The sequence below is a fragment of the Chanodichthys erythropterus genome, chromosome 2 (genome assembly GCF_024489055.1).
Source record: "Chanodichthys erythropterus isolate Z2021 chromosome 2, ASM2448905v1, whole genome shotgun sequence".
Taxonomy (NCBI): Eukaryota; Metazoa; Chordata; class Actinopteri; order Cypriniformes; family Xenocyprididae; genus Chanodichthys; species Chanodichthys erythropterus.
Genome location: NC_090222.1, coordinates 23455179 through 23474739, shown reverse-complemented (window position 1 = coordinate 23474739; position 19561 = coordinate 23455179). Strand labels below are relative to the sequence as shown.

The window sequence follows — 19561 nt, the reverse complement described above, 5'->3', positions numbered from 1 at the left end:
TTTTGATGAAATCTGAGAGCTTTCTGTCCCTCCACAGACAGCTACACAACTAGCGTGACCACCTGGTTGCAGGACAGTAGTTGTGCACTGCAAAAAATGCTGTTCTTACTTAGAATTTTTGTCTTGTTTCTAGTCCAAATATCTAAATGTCTAAAAATGATTTTGTGTTTTTTAGGAAAAATAAGTCAAAATTAAGTGAGTTTTTCCTTAAAACAAGCTAAATAATCAGCCAATGGGGTAAGCAAAATAATCTTAATCCAAACTGAAAATAAGATTATATATCTTATTTTTGGTTTGAAATAAGATTATTTTGCTTACGCACTCAATTTTGACTTATTTTTCCTGAAAACAAGAAAATATTTTTTACTTGTCAAGAAAATGCTTCTTGATTCAAGAACTTTAAGATATTTTGACTAGAAACAAGACAAAAACTCTAAGTAAGAACAGCATTTTTTGCAGTGTGATTTTGCGGATCAATGCAGGACATGTGTGAGACAGATAAATTTACTACTATTATGCAAAGTAAATATTGATTTACATTCGATGGCAAACTTGACATATATGCACCGATTAATATTTATGCCGGTGGATGCCCACACTATAATGTTGCGCTTCTGGCAACATTAAATCCTGGAGAAAAGACTATTCTAGATTCACGAGTGCACATGCAGGAGGACAAAGTTTGAGCACGCACATGTCATTTCTAAGCGAGAGAGTGCGCGTGTCCAGTTTTGTGCGGGAAGGGAATCCGCTTGTGAGCGGAGAGCTTCCTGCTCGAGCATTTGATGCGCTCTTGCTTTACAATAATGCGCTCTTGATATTTGTCATTACAATAACGCCATAGAAACCACCTTAAACAAACTATTGATGTGAGAAGAAAGTCGTGTCTAAAAGTTGCAATCAATTTTTTATTGGTTAAAATGAATGGAGAATATCTCACGTTTTTCCGTAAGCTCTCGACCATTTCCGTGAGTGCCGCTCAAGTATCCACGGGATCGGCGCACATTTTGTTCATTGGAAATATCTGGCATCAGGATGGATAATTACATGCTTTAAATCGTCAATTTGGGCAGCTTTGAGCAGCTCTTAAAGGGTTCTTATCCAGTATGTGAGATGAAATCTTTGCTGGTATAGCTGTGAAAAAAGATGATACAGAAATGTGGGACACTACTTGCATCTTGCGGGACAAAGCTCCCAATTTCGGGAATTCACGCAAAATGCGGGACGGGTGGTCACCCTATACATAACTAACACTTTGACACTAAAAAGTTCATAAAGAGACTGTAAAACTAATCCATATGAATTGAGTGGTTTAGTCCAAATTTTCTGAAGAGACTCAAACACTTTATATGATGAGCAGATTTAATTTAGCCTTTTATTCACATATAAACACTGATGAGTAAACATAAACAGAAGCTCAACTGAACCTGACTGACCCATGAGAACAAACCTCATTAGTTCTTGCGGAAGCTAAAACATGCTGCCTAACACATGAGAATGAATCTCATTGGTTCTCGCACGTCAAGCAAACACGCTTGAGCTTCCGTTTATCACAACTGATGTGTGAGTTGATGAATGTTTATATGTGAATAAAAGCCTAAATTCAATCTGTTCATCATATAAAGTGACCGTGTCTCTTCAGAAAATTTGGACTAAACCTCTCAAATCTTGGATTAGTTCAAATATGGAAAAGTCTTACGATCTCTTTATGAACTTTTTGAAGTGTCAAAGTGTCAGTTGCGTAGCTGTCTACTGAGGGACAGAAATCGCTCAGATTTCATCAAAAAGAATTTCATTTGTGTTCTGAAGATGAACAAAAGTCTTATGGGTTTGGTAAGACAAGAGGGTGAGTAATTAATGACAGAATTTTCATTTTTTGGTGAACTAACCCTTTAAATGTTGATAAAAACAGAGTTTTGTAACAGAGGTTATGACATGACACATCAGCCCGTATTCCAATAAAATTATATTCAATCAGCCTTCAGCCGTCAAATGCAGCAATGTAAGCCACATATCTATTTTACTACCATATTCATCAAGCTTTGATCTCAGACACACTTTGATGATGGAATTTCAATCATATGGATGGTGAGGTTTTTGTTTGGGACCTTTGTCAAGAGCAGATTCTATTACGAGGTGCTAAACGTATAACTTGAAACTCTGGGCTGAGACAGTTAAAAAAAGAGAGACACTTGTCAGATCAGATGAAAGTTCAAAGAGAAGCGGAGGATCACTGTATTAATCTAAGAGTTTCTGAAAAATTGAACACAAGAGAGGCATGATTAATCAATTCTTTGCACTGAGTCAAGTGCCACGGGTGAGTCTGATTTCAGATGAGATGGTAACTATATATACACTGGCAGGCCTGCCGAATACATTCGAGAAGCATTCTTTCTGCAACAAAACTATAGTGTTGCTTTTTACTCAATGCATGAAATTCCAATGCATTGTTTTCACATGATTCCAAATGTTAAGCACATAGTAAATTAATTCACTGCAAAAAAAATGTCTTAACCAGTATTGTCATGTATTCCAGTAAAACTAAAAAAAAAAAAAAAAAAAAGATAAAATACTACATCCATTAAACAAGATTTTATTTTCAGTGTAATTAAAAAACATTTAAGTTTTTTCATACTTCATTGGCATGGGGGTATATAATATCCTTCAAAAGCTTGAGGTCTAAAATAACTTTTTTTTCTTTTTTGTAAGAAATTAATACTTTTATTTAGCAAAGATGCATTAAATTGATCAGATGTGACAGTGAAGATAATATTCTTTTGAACTTTCTATTCATCGAACACAAATGTTTTCAACATTGATATAATTGTAACAAGAAATGTTTGAGCACTAATTCAGCATCTTAGAATGATTTCTGAAAGATCATGTGATGCTAAAAATTCAGGTTTGTCATCATAGGAATACATTTTAAAATATATTGAAATAGAAAATTCTTTTAAATTGTTATAATATTTCACAATATTACAGTTTTTACTGTATTTTTAATCAAATAAATGCATCCTTGGATAAGAAAAAGCAAAACAGTGTAATTCTAATAAAATAATTTTGAAAAAAAAATGTGTTTAAAACTTTTTAAAAATAGTATAAAAAGCTAATTTAAAAAAACATCATCTATATTATCTTATCCACTCTAATGACCTTCAAATGAATAGTAAATGATAATTATGAACATGCAGATTAAAAAAAAAAAAAAAATGACCACCCTATTTGTAAAAATGTAAAGAATAGAAATCACCAGTCTGTTCAATCTAACTGAAGCTGATTTTTAACCCAGTGAGTTAGACATCCTTCCAAACCAGACCCGGTCATAAACAAGTCCAAACATAAACATGCCGACTAATTCAAAATAAATGCAGTGCACTACAAACTCCATCCCATCCATATGTGGCGAGAGGCAGTTTTGAGAGTCCCAAAGCAGAAGTCAGTGATTGAGAGATGGCGGATGGAGGCAGGCAGCTCTGGGCTTCAGGAAACTTTATTAGATCATTGAGGGAAGCCAGCCAGGTCTGATAATGACCCTACAACTCCACCAGATGTGTCTCCCTACCAACTTCCTCTGTCAGGGGCCCCTGTGGTCTCTCATATCAGTGATGAATAAGGCCTGGGCATCAGAGTGTGGATAATGTGCAGATGGGACACGAGCCTGCTGTTTGAGAAAGGTGAAGGGCGGCTGGTAATAAAGACCTACAGGTCTCTGATCAGCGCTGTGTGCCTCGGTGCCTTTCTAACTAAGGAAGGACGTAATAAGATACAACATGCCCAGAGAATTGCCTGGCTTTAGCTCTAATATCTGTGGGAACCTCCTTCCAGTGAGGAGATTACTGCAGATCTCTGCTGGACCCAGAGGCCTAGCTTAAGGAGAGAAAGGACCAATTAGGTTATCTGAAGAAATTCAGGTTTCTCTGCCTCCCACGTCTCTAACCAATCCACTGGATTCAAATGTGTAGCATGCAGATCTTACCTCAGAACACACCACCAAGTATTTCTCTTAGATAAACACATCAGACTGCAGTGTGACTGACTTACAACTAACGATCAGATAAGAAATAATCTCCTTGCAAATGGAGCTTGACCTCAAGAGTACGTGCCTCTACTCTGCTTGCCCTGTCTAAAATGAATAGTCATCAAATATGAATTAAATTGGCTTTGGTGAGTAAATAAAACAGAGCTGTAACAATATGAAGTCAAACTTTAAGAATGATAGTCTAAATCAGAATTCAAATCAAAGACTTACTGATACAGTCTATGAAAGACGTCATCTAAGAACATTTCCCTAAATGGAAAATGTACCATCATAGGGTATCCATTTTTTGTTCTTTTTTAGAACTCCATGGTAACATTTACATTTATGCATTTGGCAGACCCTTTATCTAAAGCAACATGTATGAAATATGAGGAACAAAACCACAAAAAAAAAAAAAAAAAAAAGTTGTGACAGATTTGAGTAGGGCTGCATGATTCTGAAGGGGGGGATTATATTTCAATATGGCTATAAAATAATAATAATAAATATATTTTTTATTACTATTATTAAATTTAAAATATTAAACAAGATACCAAATAAGAGTTTACCACCAAATAAGATAAGATTTTTATTATTATTATTATGGTGGAAAACCAGCTGGTTATGTTTATTTATATTTATGAATTAATTTTTTAATTTAATTAAATTGTAGCCTTTGCGTTTTCATAATTGCACTAAGCTATATCATGATTTTGGTTTTATTTCGATTAATCGTGCAGCCCTAAGTGTGTGACACAAACGACCCATGCTGGCCTCTAACCTGTTACACTACAAAACTTCATAAATATGTCCCATTGTCATAACAAGACAAAAAATACATATATATTTCTATTAAAAAATTATATTTATATTAAATTTATTATATTTATATAAAATATTAAAAATTATGTATTATATATACATTTTTAAATTATTAGAAATAATATTTTTTTCTGTCTCATGATATGACACCCAGGGGGTGAAAACTTTTTGAATTTGAAGATCAAGGTAAACTGTACTTAATTTGTCTTCCGGGAAACATGCAATTATCCGAAAGGCATTACTAAATGAAAAAAAAAAAAAAAAAAAAGATATTTCAACAAAATAAGAAAAATATGGACATCTTCATCCTGTTCAAAAGTTTTCTCTTAATGCATCGTGTTTCCTTCTGGAGCATCAGTGAATGTTTGAACCTTTTTTAATAGTTGAGTTTGAGTCCCAGTTGTCCTCAGTGTGAAAATATGGGTCTCAAAATCATACAGTCACTGCTGGAAAGGGTTCAAATATGCAAAAAAAAATCCTTGAAAACTGAAGAATCTGCAGGACCTGGAGGATTTTTCTGAAGAACATTGGGCAGTTTAACTGCTCAGGACAAACCCATGAACAACCATCACAAAACAAAAAAACAGTCGTGGATCATCCAGGTAATCACACACAGTATTAAGAATCAATGGTTCCCAAACTTTTGAACAGGGTTATTTTAATAAATGTAAATATTATTTTAACAAATTCAGCTAGTTTTTTATTTCAATAATATAAAATTAGTAATTCTATATTTTCCTTTCTCTCTGAGTGTCACTCACACCTGTCACAAAAAAACATGTAAATGTAATTTTAAAACACTTTTGCACCTCTTCCTTGGATAGAAAATCTGAATTTGTCTTCTGACAGAAAGATCCTGGTTATCACTGCAAAACTGTATGCTTTTATCCACACACAGGGACCAGAGTTACACCCCGTCTTCTTGTAATCTTCTAAGCAAAAGTTAGCTTAGTGTCACGCTCTGAGTTAAGATGCATGATGGTGACAGGATCGCTGCAACATTAAGAACTGAGAAAATACAACTGGTTCTGTGCATGAGAGCACAATCTTTGCATATTGAGACTGAAACAACATGAAAGGATCCATTTTGCCACTTAGTACCATGGCAGTTTCTGACCTAGTTTCCCAAAGCCAGTGTGCCCCATGTTATGAAGATCAAAATCTGCCGGTTAAATGCCTCATTGCCCATTACAGATGTCTGTGTGGGGTTCTCCACGTAAGAATAGATGATAAACTCCTACCGCAGGGTGAATGTGCGATGTCACTGTCTGTTTACATTCACACCGTCAAACACTTCCTGCTGTGTTTTCAAGGTGTGACATCATTCTCACCTACTTAAACTTTGCATGCCTAGACTCATCTGTTGCCCTCAGAGCAGAGTGAATGTCACACGACAGACAGTCCGCTTTAATTAAACCCAGAGGGAAATGTATTAATTACTGCACACCGCCTGTGACTGCGGGTAAAGTGTCTTGGGTCTGCATATGATTAGAATGCTGATTATGATGTACTGTGGAAGATTCCATCATCCTCAACTGTCCTAATGACTCATTCATAAATTTATCACGAGTTATAGTTTTGTTTTAATAGCTTTGGTACTATTTTCACAAGTAAGTGGAACATTCTCTTAGTTCAAGACTTTAAACTGATCACACTTGTAGCACTGCCAGTCATTCAATCAAAACTACTACAGTGCTTTCATTAACATAAATCTTTCCTTTCAACACAACAATTACTTCAAATCACAAGATTAGTGTAAAAGATAATGAGAAAATTTGGTTTAATCACAGAGAAGAAGAAAAAAGATCGAGAAAATTATGCAAGATACAGGCATCAAATTATCCTAAGAAATGCTGAATGAGCAAAATGGCCACCATAATACAGCTGCCATAAAAGAGGGTATGCACGTGACGTCACCGTCGACCGTTACGACTGCGGTCACGTCCACTGAGTGGCAAAAGACTGAGTGGCAACGTTTGTTTTCAGCATGAATGCCGCGAAAAACGCACAAAACACATCCAAAACGGGAAAGAGCTTTTCGTTTGACTGTACAAATAGCTTTGACACAAAACCTGAGGTATATATTTAAAAACTGCAAAAAGCAACAGAAAAATAAGCAAATGGATCACTGAAATTCACAGAAACAACGGGACTCCAGCAGAGAAACATGGATTTGCAGTTATCATTTTGTGTCAAATTGTTGGATTTTGAGGTAAAATCATACCGTATATATTGTATTGTTATATATTATGTTGACAACTCATCAATTAAATATTTGCCATCTTACAGTATATTCTGCATAATTTGGTGGTTTTAAATAAACAACACTGACAAAAACTATACTATAAAACTATATATGTTTTAAGGCTGGACAATATGACGATATAACATTGATATAAGTGATTACACGGATTTAGACCTACCGATATTGGAGTTATATAAAATATTCACAGGCAGATTTGCTTTATGTATTTCCCCACCATCGAAATCAGGCACATATAAATGTCAGGAAACACGATTCCTGGCTGCATGTCAATATCCATGGATTAGGTTTATTTCACATGTTATAAGGAACACTTTCGAGTCCAACCTTTAGTGTAATTCGTTAGTTTTAGTCGCGTTTTCGCAGATTCATCTACTAAATCCAGTCACGCAGCAGGTTCTTTTGCCACTCAGTCCAGCTGAGGGAGCGCGTTTTCGGCGGGAACGTGACGTCGTTGCATACCCTCTATAGGTCACAAACCAATTATAGTTTGTAATTAATAAAAATAATAATAATAATACAAATGTAATAAATCTATAAATTTAATATTTAAAACCAAATAAAATATAATATTTTATAATATTCTTATTTTCTTGATAAAATCCCTATATTTATATATATATATATATATATATATATATATATATATATATATATACACACACACACACACACACAGATAGATTTCCTTCACTTAGCACTTTAATTTTTTTTTTTTTTTTTTTTTTTTTTTATATTATTATTATATAATATTATTACAGGGCTCTGTGGAATACTTGATTCTGATTGGTCAATTGCGCCATCCAGCGGTATGTTATTCCCCAATAACAACCACAGAAAACAGATAACACAGGCTCATACGGGTAACTGAAGTCTGCAGCACTATAAGCTTGCTAGGAACGTTTTTTTTTTTGTTTTTTTTTTTGGCCTAAGTTTGGTGAGCTAATAAAATATTAAAAGTCAAATCAATATTTTGTGTACAGTTATTTAATTATGTCATCCAGTATCGTGGCCTGCTGCCATTTTACGACCAGTTTTGTACCATTTTGTGCCAGTTTCATCTCAGATCAATATCTCCTATCCCCATAATTATTTATGTGGCAAAATGCCGTTTAATAAGTGGTGTGACTTTACCGTATCCCTTAAATGTCCGTCTAGTTTGAACTTGTGGCACTAGCAACTGTTCTCTCCGCAGAAGCTTTGCGTTTAAAGGGCTAATAAAATATTTTGACTCCGATCAATATCGTGTCTAATTGTTTACTTATGTGGTAAGTAGCCGTGTAAGATAATGTACATCCAGCCAGTTGTTATCTTAGAATAAACTTCTTCAGGCTGATACAAGACCCCTCCACTTCATCCTGATCACCCTGTAAAGGTTTATTCTGACATAACATAACCGGCTGGATTGTTCATTTTAATTTTACTACAAATGAACACTACAAATGTAGTACTATTTGTCTCCTCAAAAAGATTATGGACAGCAGGCCCACTCTGTAAATTCCTATTCCTCTGGTAGTCTTTGACCTTCCATTCAAACTAGTGTAGATTATAGAGCGTGGCTCAGTTTCCCCCTGAGATATGCTTTTCACAAGCCTCTCTATCCAGGTCCCCTGTGTTTTACTTCATCACTGAAAACCTTACCAAGTTTTTATCAGTTTCATTGTGTCATCGGCATCCTATCTCTTCTCACATCGAAGTCCCTGCGATCCATCCGTCTCTTTCACTGACTTACCACCGGTGGCTGCCTAATCCAATTACTAGTTCTGCACTTTCTTGCCTCCCTCTGCTTGTTTTGATCTAGTTTCAACAATGGCTCTCAATAAAAGCCCCTTCCCAGCAGGCCATGCACATCTCTCTGACACTTCCCGTTTCGGGATGGGCTACATTTCAAAGAACTCATTGATTGTCGGGATTGATTCGTTTCAGGCGGGGCCAACTTCCTAATCACTTCTGTTCGCCCATTGACACGGACAGAATAAGACATCGGGAGACGAGACCTGCTGATGTGCGCTTATAGATCCGAGTCTTTACCTTTCTTATTTCGCCTGCTTGTTTTGACTGGTCAAAGATGATTTGTAAGCGACCAAGTGAATTCTATTAATTTCCTGCAGCAGCCCATCAACAAAACTGGAATATCGGCTACATGCTCTTCTCAGTAGTTCCAGATTTGATGAAATACAAACACATGTGTGGATTTCAACACATTTTACAGACAAAACTTTCTCTACATTTTTACAAAACTACAAATAAACCAAGAAAAAAATAAAGAGCATGCTGCGATGACGGCCATCGTTCCAGCTGTCACTCTGATTAGGCCAGTAGGAGGGCATCTGAGATGGACGGGACCATGGGCATGAAACGCTTTGTGCCACAGTGTGAAATAAACTGGTGGAATAAGAATGGGTAAAGCTGGGCAGACTTACCGCGCAGGAGATCAGAGGTGGAGTGTGGCGAGGCATGAGCGCGGAACAGCTGCCAATCAAAGTCATCCTCCTCCCCTTGGCTGAACTCGCACAGACTGGGGTCGGAGTCCTCATCAAACGTGCAGCCCGCTGCCGAGGGAGAAAGAGAGAGAAGCAAAACATGTTATCCTTCTTGATGCAAGTCCATGACTTCCTCTCATTAAAAACCTTAAACGGCTAGGGATATGTGCTTCCTGCTTAACCTGACAAGTCTCTGTACATGAATTATTTAAAGCGTCTGGCTGTATATTTAAAAGCCTCCGGGGCAATAACATTTCATTCGGACAACATTTGATCCACAATTTGTTGACACTAAAATGTGCATTACAATACGACTCCCTCAATCCTCTCGGGAGGTTAATGTGGCTGCAGGCAGGCATACTAGGACCCCCTGGCCCGACAGCCTAATTAAGCAGCCGTGTGTTATTTGGGGCTCTGTTTCATCATGCGAGCCCCTGTGATCTCATTTCTGTTTTTGCGGAGTGAGAGGTGCCAGACTGCACACCCACGTACATTTCTAACACCAGCTCTTTAGTCAGCCATTTGCCAAAGTAATCATGCCTTCATTCAAGACACACCGCTCTCACATACGAGATCTATAATCAATCATCAATAGTGATTGAAGATTTACAACTCAAACAAGTCCTGTGATAGACTAATATATTAGCGAGGACCAATTAAACGGTCGAAGATAACTTTGCCTGCTTAATAGTTGCAAATATACTGCAAGCCTTGTCAGTATTATTTGTTATGTATTATTAAATATTACTTCAATAAAAGAATTTTATTAAAATTAAATGTATTATTGTTATTATTATTATTATTATTATTATTATTATTATTATTATTATTATTATTATTAAATGTATTATATAAAAAGTTATTAAATAATTTTAAAAATGACATTGAATAGGCTGTCAGTAGATACAGAACTGTCAAAGCAGACAGTAATAATAATAATGAAAAGTTGCAGAATCTACAATCAGCTTTGTCAGTATAATTTTTATCAAACTGTTTATTTTTTGATATATATATATATATTTTTTTTACTACTACTACTACTACTACTACTACTAATTAATAATAATAATAATAAGCATGGGAAATTAAATAGTTAAATATTATTTAATAAATATAATAATATTGACAAGGCTGTCAGTACATGTTGCGACAGAAATTGGCAAAGTGTGCACAGTTGTTATTATTATTTTTATTAAGCTGACTAATGACCACCCAGTTCTTTAAAAATCACCACTTGAAAAAAAAGAAAAAAAAAAATGTACAGAAGTACCATTCAAACAGTGTTCACAAACAGTTTATGAAAGTTCACAAACTTCCTGTTAGGCCATGAATAAGGGGTCAACTAAGGCCCTGTCCCAAATGTCACCCTAAATACTCACAAGCTGTGTCCAAAACCACTCCCTATCCACTATATAAGCCACTATATCAGGAGTCGGCCATTTTGTTGTGGTATCCCAATTCTGAGTGAACGACTTCATTCCCTACATTCGTTCACTACTTTATACCCACAATTCTCTCTGATTTTGAGTGTTCGTTCGATGTACACTCGCTGAAGCACTATTGCCCAAAATCCAACGCGGAGAGGACTGAGAGCACGTGTGAACGAGCGGAATTGCGAGCGAGTGTAATCCAGATTTTAGTTTACAGCTTTCTTATTTCTGCTTTAACATTTAATTCATTTTTTTTATTTTTACCTTTTTTTATTAATCATAACTTTAATAAAACCTACTAAAATATAGAGAGACATCATTATATAGATGAATTTTAAAATGGATTTATATTAATAAGGTAAAAAATATATTTTTTATTATTAAAATATATTATGTAGGCATTAACTCAATTTAATGTGTCTTACTAACAGCAAGGTATTTTAATAATTTGTGGCATTGTTGTTAAATCAAACTTTAAGAGATGATAAATTTAGTGGATGATTTAAAGATATTCATTAATCATCTGTAGGTAGTGTATTTATTCTAATGTAATCATAACGGTCACCTGAGGGTGCTCAACGACCACGTCATCTGTGAGCGTAAGAGTTTCTAACAAATTTTAAAAAACTATTAAAAATAATAAATACATGAAATAATGTACACTCGTTAATGTGTTTATTTTTATTTGCAGTTTTTTTTATAGTATTTAATGCTTATGAACATTAGGCATGACAAACCAATTATACAATCGATGAAACTACAAAGCTGGCACTGGCATGTATGATTACAAAATAAAGTCAATATAATTGTTATTGTTATTAACATTATTTTATAACGCAAGTAGGATAAAAGTAGTTTTATCACGTGTCGAGCCATTTCTGCGACAGCTCCAGCTCGCCGATGCACAATGTATACCTTCATATCTTCATTTCATTCACTCCATGCTGATATAGAGCACTCAAATACCATACACTACACAGGGATGAGTGAATGAGTGAATGAGTGAACGAGTGAACGGTTTCGGACACAGCTACAGTCTTCGCAACGTTTTCGCAACGCTGCTTTGACTGTCAGGTAGAAGTCTGCTGCGGAGCTCACTTCAGTGCAGGCTCGGCAAAAGTGCGCATTGAGGCTGCATATCGAGCACAAAGGGGGCGCTCATGAGCACCCTTCTGAAATCTAAAATGACAAATGGGACACTCTACGGTCCTGTGGACTCACGCACGTGGCGGCCATTTTAAGTCCACAAGACTCTAAGTACACGTGAAGTGTGCCATTTAGGACAGGGCCTAATACTTTAAGCTTTCTATAACTATTCTAAACTATTATTCTAATCCATAAGGGACTTCCTAAACTCAGCCTGCAACTAATTTCGGCTCCACATTACATTTAATACGCAGCATATTCGCGACCCAAGGGCAGCGGCTTAATGTGCCACAGCCTGAGCACCTCGCCACATCTGCTGTGGTCCCTCACATTAGCCTTGTAGGGTGAGAAAGAGCAGGCAGCGGTGGGCAGTCTACAAATCCCAGTCATGTGCTGCTGACTTGAGCCAACTCAAAGCAGACGGGGCAGAGGGGAGAGGAACCACGCTGGCAATGGCTTTGACAATAACTATGACATCAAGGTGACCCTCATAGCTGACTGCCTCATTACTGCCACCTCTGGGCCTGTCCCCTCAACGGTCGAATGGGGAGGGTTTTAAATCTGGCAAGTACAACAAATTGGTAACTTGGATTTTTCATTTCAAAAGCATCTGTACTTGCATAATAGACAAGAATTTTCTTTGTTTCTCTGAGTTATTATTCTGCATACTAAGCAAAAACATCAATGTTTTTAAGAAATTAAAATTACTTTTATTCAGCAAGGACACATTAAATTGATCAAAAGTGACAGTAAAGACATTGATAGTGTAACAAAAGATTTCTATTTCAAAATAAATGCTGAATAGAACATTCTATTCATCAAAAAATCATGAAAAAAGGGAATCATGCTTTGTTTTTTGTTTTCCTTTTCATTGATAATAAGAAGACATATTTCTTGAGCAACAAATCAGCATATAAGATATTTGATATATTTGATTTCTGAAGGATCAGGTGAGACTGAAGACTGGAGTAATGGCATAAACAGGCAATAAGTTACAATTAAAAAATACACTGAATCAGAAAACAGGAATATAACTTTTTACTGTATTTTGATCAAATACAAATTACTTACTTATTATTAATACAATTACTTATTACTTACACACACGTATACACACACATTAATACAGAAATGGCTTTCCTTGAGCAAGAATCAAAATGGTAATAAACCTGTGACACCTGGACACCTGTGACATATAACTGCATATAGGCCCTTTCACACAGAACGTGACAACGGTATCACTGCGCTATGAAACCCATTTATTTCAATGACCTGCACAAGGACGGTTTGTTGCTGCATCAACCAAAGCGCACAGCCAGTGGAGCGCACCATTGGCGAGCTTGTGCGCATGCCGTGGTCAAAGTTCAAATTAGTTCAACTTTCGCGCACTGTGCTCTGTGACGATTACCCGCGCAGTCAATAGAAATGGGGCATCAAATGGCTAGACGTATATAACACCCGCTAATAGTTTTGAAAACAACGCAAATCGCTTTGTATCTGAAGGGCTATGCTGAAACCAGTGATTTGACAATAATGGAATCAGAACCAGAATTCTTCAACTGTGATTCTTAAACAGAATTTCGATCCCTATTACTCATGTGCGCCAGTATATCTGAAAGAACAAAAGAAGGAGAGAATCTTCCCAGAGCTACTGTCCCAGCAGGTTTCATTTACACAATTCGCTAACAGTTCAGCACAGGGATCCGTTTCTGTGGGAGCAGGAAAAGATACCAAAGCTGACAAACTGACACCTTATTTTGGCAATTACTCCTCTCCTACCACAGCCAAAGACATTTGAGACGTTCTCAGAGAATCCTGAGAAAGAAGTGGAACGCCCAGCTTTTCTTTCCATCAGTGCACATTTTCTTGAAGTCAAGCACAAACGATTTACCATCATGACTGAACAGCAACAATCAAGTCCTCCTCTCTGCTCCCCCCACAGCCCCTCACCACAGTCTCGTCATGACTGCCTCCAATAAGTAATTACAATATAATTTGGCACAGCAACACAACACAGAGAAAACATCAGGCTTGAGCCACTGCCAGGGTTGAAAGCCCCTTGGCTAGAGAGCATGGAGGCTTTTGTGTGTGCAGGCTCATCCACTTGTTTTGTTTATTAATGTGAACAAGTTCCCTTTGGAGAGTTAGGCTGTTATTAGCCTTCATTACAATTTTGAAGAATTGGCTTGTCTGAGCCCTGTAAGGACATAGCAATGAATCCTGCTGCAGTCAGGCTATCAATAGCTTATAAAATGTGGATGAAGATTCAGATTAATTTCAAACCTTTTTTTTTTTTTTTTGTAGATATGCCTTTAACTAATTTATAGTCAGCAGACAGGTATTACATGGAAAATATTCTGTTGTTGATTGCATGTCAGTATATCTTGTAGCAGAAGGATAGCTATAATGAATTTATGAATTTAAAATAACATTTTAATGAAACATAAGTTTTAAATATTTGTATGTACAAACCATCGTAAAACATCTGTGATGGTGGGGATGTTCCAGTGATTCTTCCAGTGGATCACATCGATTCACCAAAAGGATTTGTTCAAAAATACTGATTAATTCATTAAGTGGCTGTCTAGGGCTGCATCCGAAATCGCATACGTTCTAAATACTTTCTGGTACTTGGTTTGAAGAAGTAATTGCTTTGTGACCATTAAAAAGAATGTATTATATGAATGTGTGTAGTATGAATTAGAGTTGTCAAAACACCAACTTCGGTACCAAATTTTAAAAATGTGATGCTTTGAGTGCTGTTAATCGGATTCGTTAACACCTCTGATTGGCCATCATGTTCACGAGCTCATTGGATATGTCTGTGATTGGCTACATGATCAACGCACGGGAGCATTTGAAAGCGTTTGAAAGCCAGCAGACTGGTCCACGACAGACACCTGCTTTCAAACGATCCTGTGTGTATCTGTGTAAGCGCTTGGTGAAGAGCGTCATTGATGACTATTTACTACATGTTTTTGAAGCGTTGATCATTAAAGCCAATCACAGACATATCTGATGAGCACGTGAATACAATGACCAATCAAGTGTTTATGAATCCGTTCAACAGCGCTCAAAGTGTCACATTTTTAAAATTTCAATTCTGACTTGGTACCGAAGTGTGTACTTTACGAAGTCAGTACTCTAATATGAATGTAATCTGGATATACTATATTCGTCATGTTGTCACTGTCATGTGATCTACCAGCACGAGTTGCGTCACTTCACTGCCATTCATAAACCCTCTCCTGTGGCCTTGTGGGACAGTGAAGTGTTGATAGGATGCAATCTCGCCAGATGTAGTAGGTCATCTGGGAACTTTACGCTTACCGTTTTATGAATACTGTGAATTCTGACATACTATTTTCACATGCTGTTTTTCACCTACTACATAGTAGCCTAGGTGCGAGTCATTCACTCAAAAGATTTGTTCAAATTCAATGAATCATTTAAGAACAAACCAAGTGACTGTCTTCATGAGTGAGTCACTGAATCCTTTAAAAGACCACTATTGTGTGCTCAGATTATTTTGCGTTGGCTTCACTGAAACTATTTTGTTGGCAACTTAAAAATGCACAGTAACTAGCAATTCTGTGCCTAAAATGTAAATTAACCAATAATAACGTTTTGATTACTGAATTGTTGTATAAAAGCAAGACAATCACAGTACTCTTAGCCATATTGAAAAAAAATGAATCAACATAGGGACCTATTTTAGCATCAAAAAGACAGTGTAATGTTTTGTTTTGGGAGCACAAAAAAAAATTTTTTTAACTACATCTCAACTGAAATCCAGAAGCTATGACACAGATCAAAGAACTAAATCTGACTCCATGGATCTGTTGAAAACAGTACAGATTTAATCTGTACCACAACATTTTGTAACTTCAGAGGTTTTATGGATCTGCTAGATAGCTAGCCGAGCTTCTACTACAGAGAAAAGAGCAGGGACAAGACAAATAGGATGTTGTCAGAGGATCAGGGGAATGTCTGAGATTTATCTAGAGCAGTAATGTTAGAGAGAGGCAATTTGTTTAACAATGCTTCCAGGTTAGCACTACCTTGCCAGGGGATATTTAAAGAGTGTCCCACTTTGAAATGTGCATTCAATCTGAACCTCAACTTGCCTTCTGAGTTTTAATTTTTTTTCATAAATTAGATTCTCCTCCCCAGACATGTTCTCATGAAGTCTGTGACATCCCTCACCACCCTGTCTTTAAATTGAGTTCTTGTGCCACACTTGGAGACCTAGCTTGAGCACTGGCAGTAAATTCCAGAAATGTAAAATAAATAAATAAATAACAATCAAAATGGTAAACAAACCACAAAAGATTTACCATAAAAAATAAAAAAAAATCACCATGAATTGTATGAGAGCTGCAAAACAATAAGCTTAAAATAATGCTTTATAAGCATAAAATTGATTGAGGTTTATACATAAAACAAGAAAAATAAATTTAGTATATATTCTCTGGGGAAAAAAGTCTTACACAATTATGTTTTTCTTGTTTTAAGGATGTTACCAGAAAACAAGTGCAGTGACTCCTAGTCTCCTATGTTTCACAGACAAAACACTTGACAGCGACTTGTGTGTGATGTTGTTTGACAATTTAGTATGACATGAAAACTTGTTTATTTTTAAGTCATATTTTTCAGTAATCCTAAATCAAAGCGACTGCATCTCAAATGCAGTTTAGCGCATCATCAACATCTTTTTATACACACACATAGCTGCAGGCATCCACTGTTTCTGTGAAACATTCTATTTGTGGTCAGTTGTCACCTGCCACCAATGGCTAACGGCATATGTGGTACAAAAAGGTGAGTTTCTTACATTTCCTAAAAAAAAAATATACATAAATAAAAAAATAAAAAAACTTTAAAAACAGCTCTCAGTAGTTAAAAATGATTTGCTGTCATTATCAGCCAAACTTGATGGCCCTCTTGCTGAAATAACTCCTTTTTTACCAAGTTAAAAGTAATCTATGGGATTTGAAATTAATTAGTTCCTTTGCCTCTCTCCTCAAAGAGCACTGGCTCTTTTGATTTACATCTCATGAGCACTGAGAGAAGACGCCACCCCATACAAACTAGCTTTTAGCTTCCCTGTTCTTTCGCCAGCCATTTAGATCCACTCCTGCGCTAATCATACATTCCCTCACTGCTTAGGCACGTGGCTGGAATGTGCCGTGGCTGTCTGGGCCTCAGCCTAGCTCCTCCGCTAGCCTCATTAGCATCCTGGCGCACAGACCCAGCCAAGCATCAAGACAAAGACAAACCCTGTTTGTGTTGAGCAAGGAAGTCTCTCGCCACTCTACTGCAAGGCCATTCATCCTTTCTTAGCACTCACAATGAATGCATTTCATTTCCTACCCCTAGTTTTAATGAGGGAGCCCAAACTTATGCATAGTGGCAGCAATACAGAGCAAAGGAAGTATCTGGGATTCTTTCCATAATGCATGGAACAATAGGCCAAAGACGGATGTGCTACTGTAGACTAGCACTTTGTGAAAAATACAATGATCTTATTGGGTCTTATCATAGTTCCACCGAAGAGCATGCGATCAGAATGGCTAATGCGCTGAATCCGGAACATACCTCATTGCTAGCCGCATTCACTACGGAAGATTTCAAACTTGAGACCAGCAATAAAATCAATAACTTACCCAAAGTACATATTCAAAATACTAATTGAGCCAAAAATGAATTCAATCATTAATTTCCTGGTTTGTTATTGTTATATTTTTACATTTTCAGAAATTGAAATAAAACTGAAAAACCAAACAGTTGATGTACTCCACTGACTTCCACAATATGAACAAAAATACTATGGAAGTCAATAGGGTCCCATTAAAGGATTAGTTCACCCAAAAATGAAAATTCTGTCATTAATTACTCACCCTCATGTCGTTTTGGAACTTTGGAATACAAATTAAGATATTTTTGATGAAATCCTCCTCCAGTCCATAGACAGTAATTTAACCACCACATTCAAGGTCCATAAAGGTACTAAACACATCGTTAAAACCCCACTGAATTCTCCTACGCTGTTTACGTTCAGTGTTTCTAGGTTCTACATCAGAACACCGACTCATTATTGGCCGGCTCTTGCGTTAGCATCACACACATGCGTCGTGCTGCTCACGTGAACAGCGTCGACCAATACTGTGTCGGCGTTCTGATGTAGAACCTGGAAACGCTGAACACAAACAGCGTAGGAGAATAACACAGAAGAGAAGATATTGTTGAATTAAGTTATTTTTGTTTTGTTTTTGCGCACAAAAAGTATTCTCGTAACTTCATAAAATTAGGGTTGAACCACTGCAGTCACGCTGACTATTTTAACAATGTCTTTAGTAACTTTCTGGACCTTGAAAGTGGTGGTTAAATTCCGGTCCATTGAGGAGTCAGATACCTCTCGGATTTTATCAAAAAATTTGTGTTCCAAAGATGAACAAACGTCTTACGGGTTTGGAACAACATGAGGGTGAGTAATTATATGACAGTAATTGTATGAAAATATGAATTTTCATTTTCATTTTCACTAACCCTTTAACTGTTTGGCTACTGACATTCTTCAAAATGTCGTCTTTTTTGTTCAGCAGAAGAAAGAAATTCATACAAGTTTGGAACAATTTGTGGGTGAGTAAATTCATTTGTAGGTGAACTATCCCTTTACAGTATGTAATATTATACCATGGTCTGTCTGAATACTAGATTCTGATTGGCTGGAAGATTTGCATTAAAACCATTTAATGCACAAGTAGTTCCAAGTCAGTTCAATCACTGTTCTATATTGATGTGCTGCTTTCATTGACTTTTATTAATAAATTATCTTTGCTACTGAATCACTACATTATATTACTCAGTAATTAAACTCACAGCTTCATTGCTAGTGGAGAGATACGCTGCACAGACGCAGGTAATTCACACGCACATCTCAAAATAATCGTCAAGAATCAGACTACAGTGGCTGTGCTGCATGTGTCACGATGAGACTTACTACAAACACGTATGAAGGAGTCAACTTGCCTGTAGAGAAAACAGATTTAACTAGACCAGTGGTGTCCAATCCTGCTCCTGGAGAGCCACTGTCCTGCAAAGATAAGCCCCAACCCCAATTAAAAACAGACCTGAAACAGATAATCAAGGTCTCACTCGGCATACTAGAAACTTCCAAGCAGGTGCTGAGCCAAGTTGAAGCTAAACTCTGCAGCACAGTGGCCCTCCAGGACCGAGTTTGGACACTCCTGAACTACAGTAGACCAATCCCAATAATTTCAATTAACTAGAGAACGACAAGGGCATTTTACCACATGTCCTCACCAATATGTAACATTTAATTACAAGGTTAAACTTTAAATGCTATACTTTTCAGGGTCCACCTAAAAAGTTA

The 19561-nt window shown here is 36.6% G+C and overlaps 1 protein-coding gene across 10 annotated transcripts in view; it reads right to left on the bottom strand.

Annotated features, from left to right (window-relative positions):
* ptprub (protein tyrosine phosphatase receptor type Ub) overlaps positions 1–19561 on the bottom strand; it is a 261558-nt gene that overhangs the window by 183656 nt on the left and 58341 nt on the right. For all 10 annotated transcript variants that reach the window (XM_067405445.1, XM_067405447.1, XM_067405448.1 and 7 more), the window contains exon 2: positions 9530–9658. In XM_067405445.1, coding sequence (XP_067261546.1) covers positions 9530–9658 — 129 coding nt within the window. The remainder of the gene's footprint in view (positions 1–9529; positions 9659–19561) is intronic.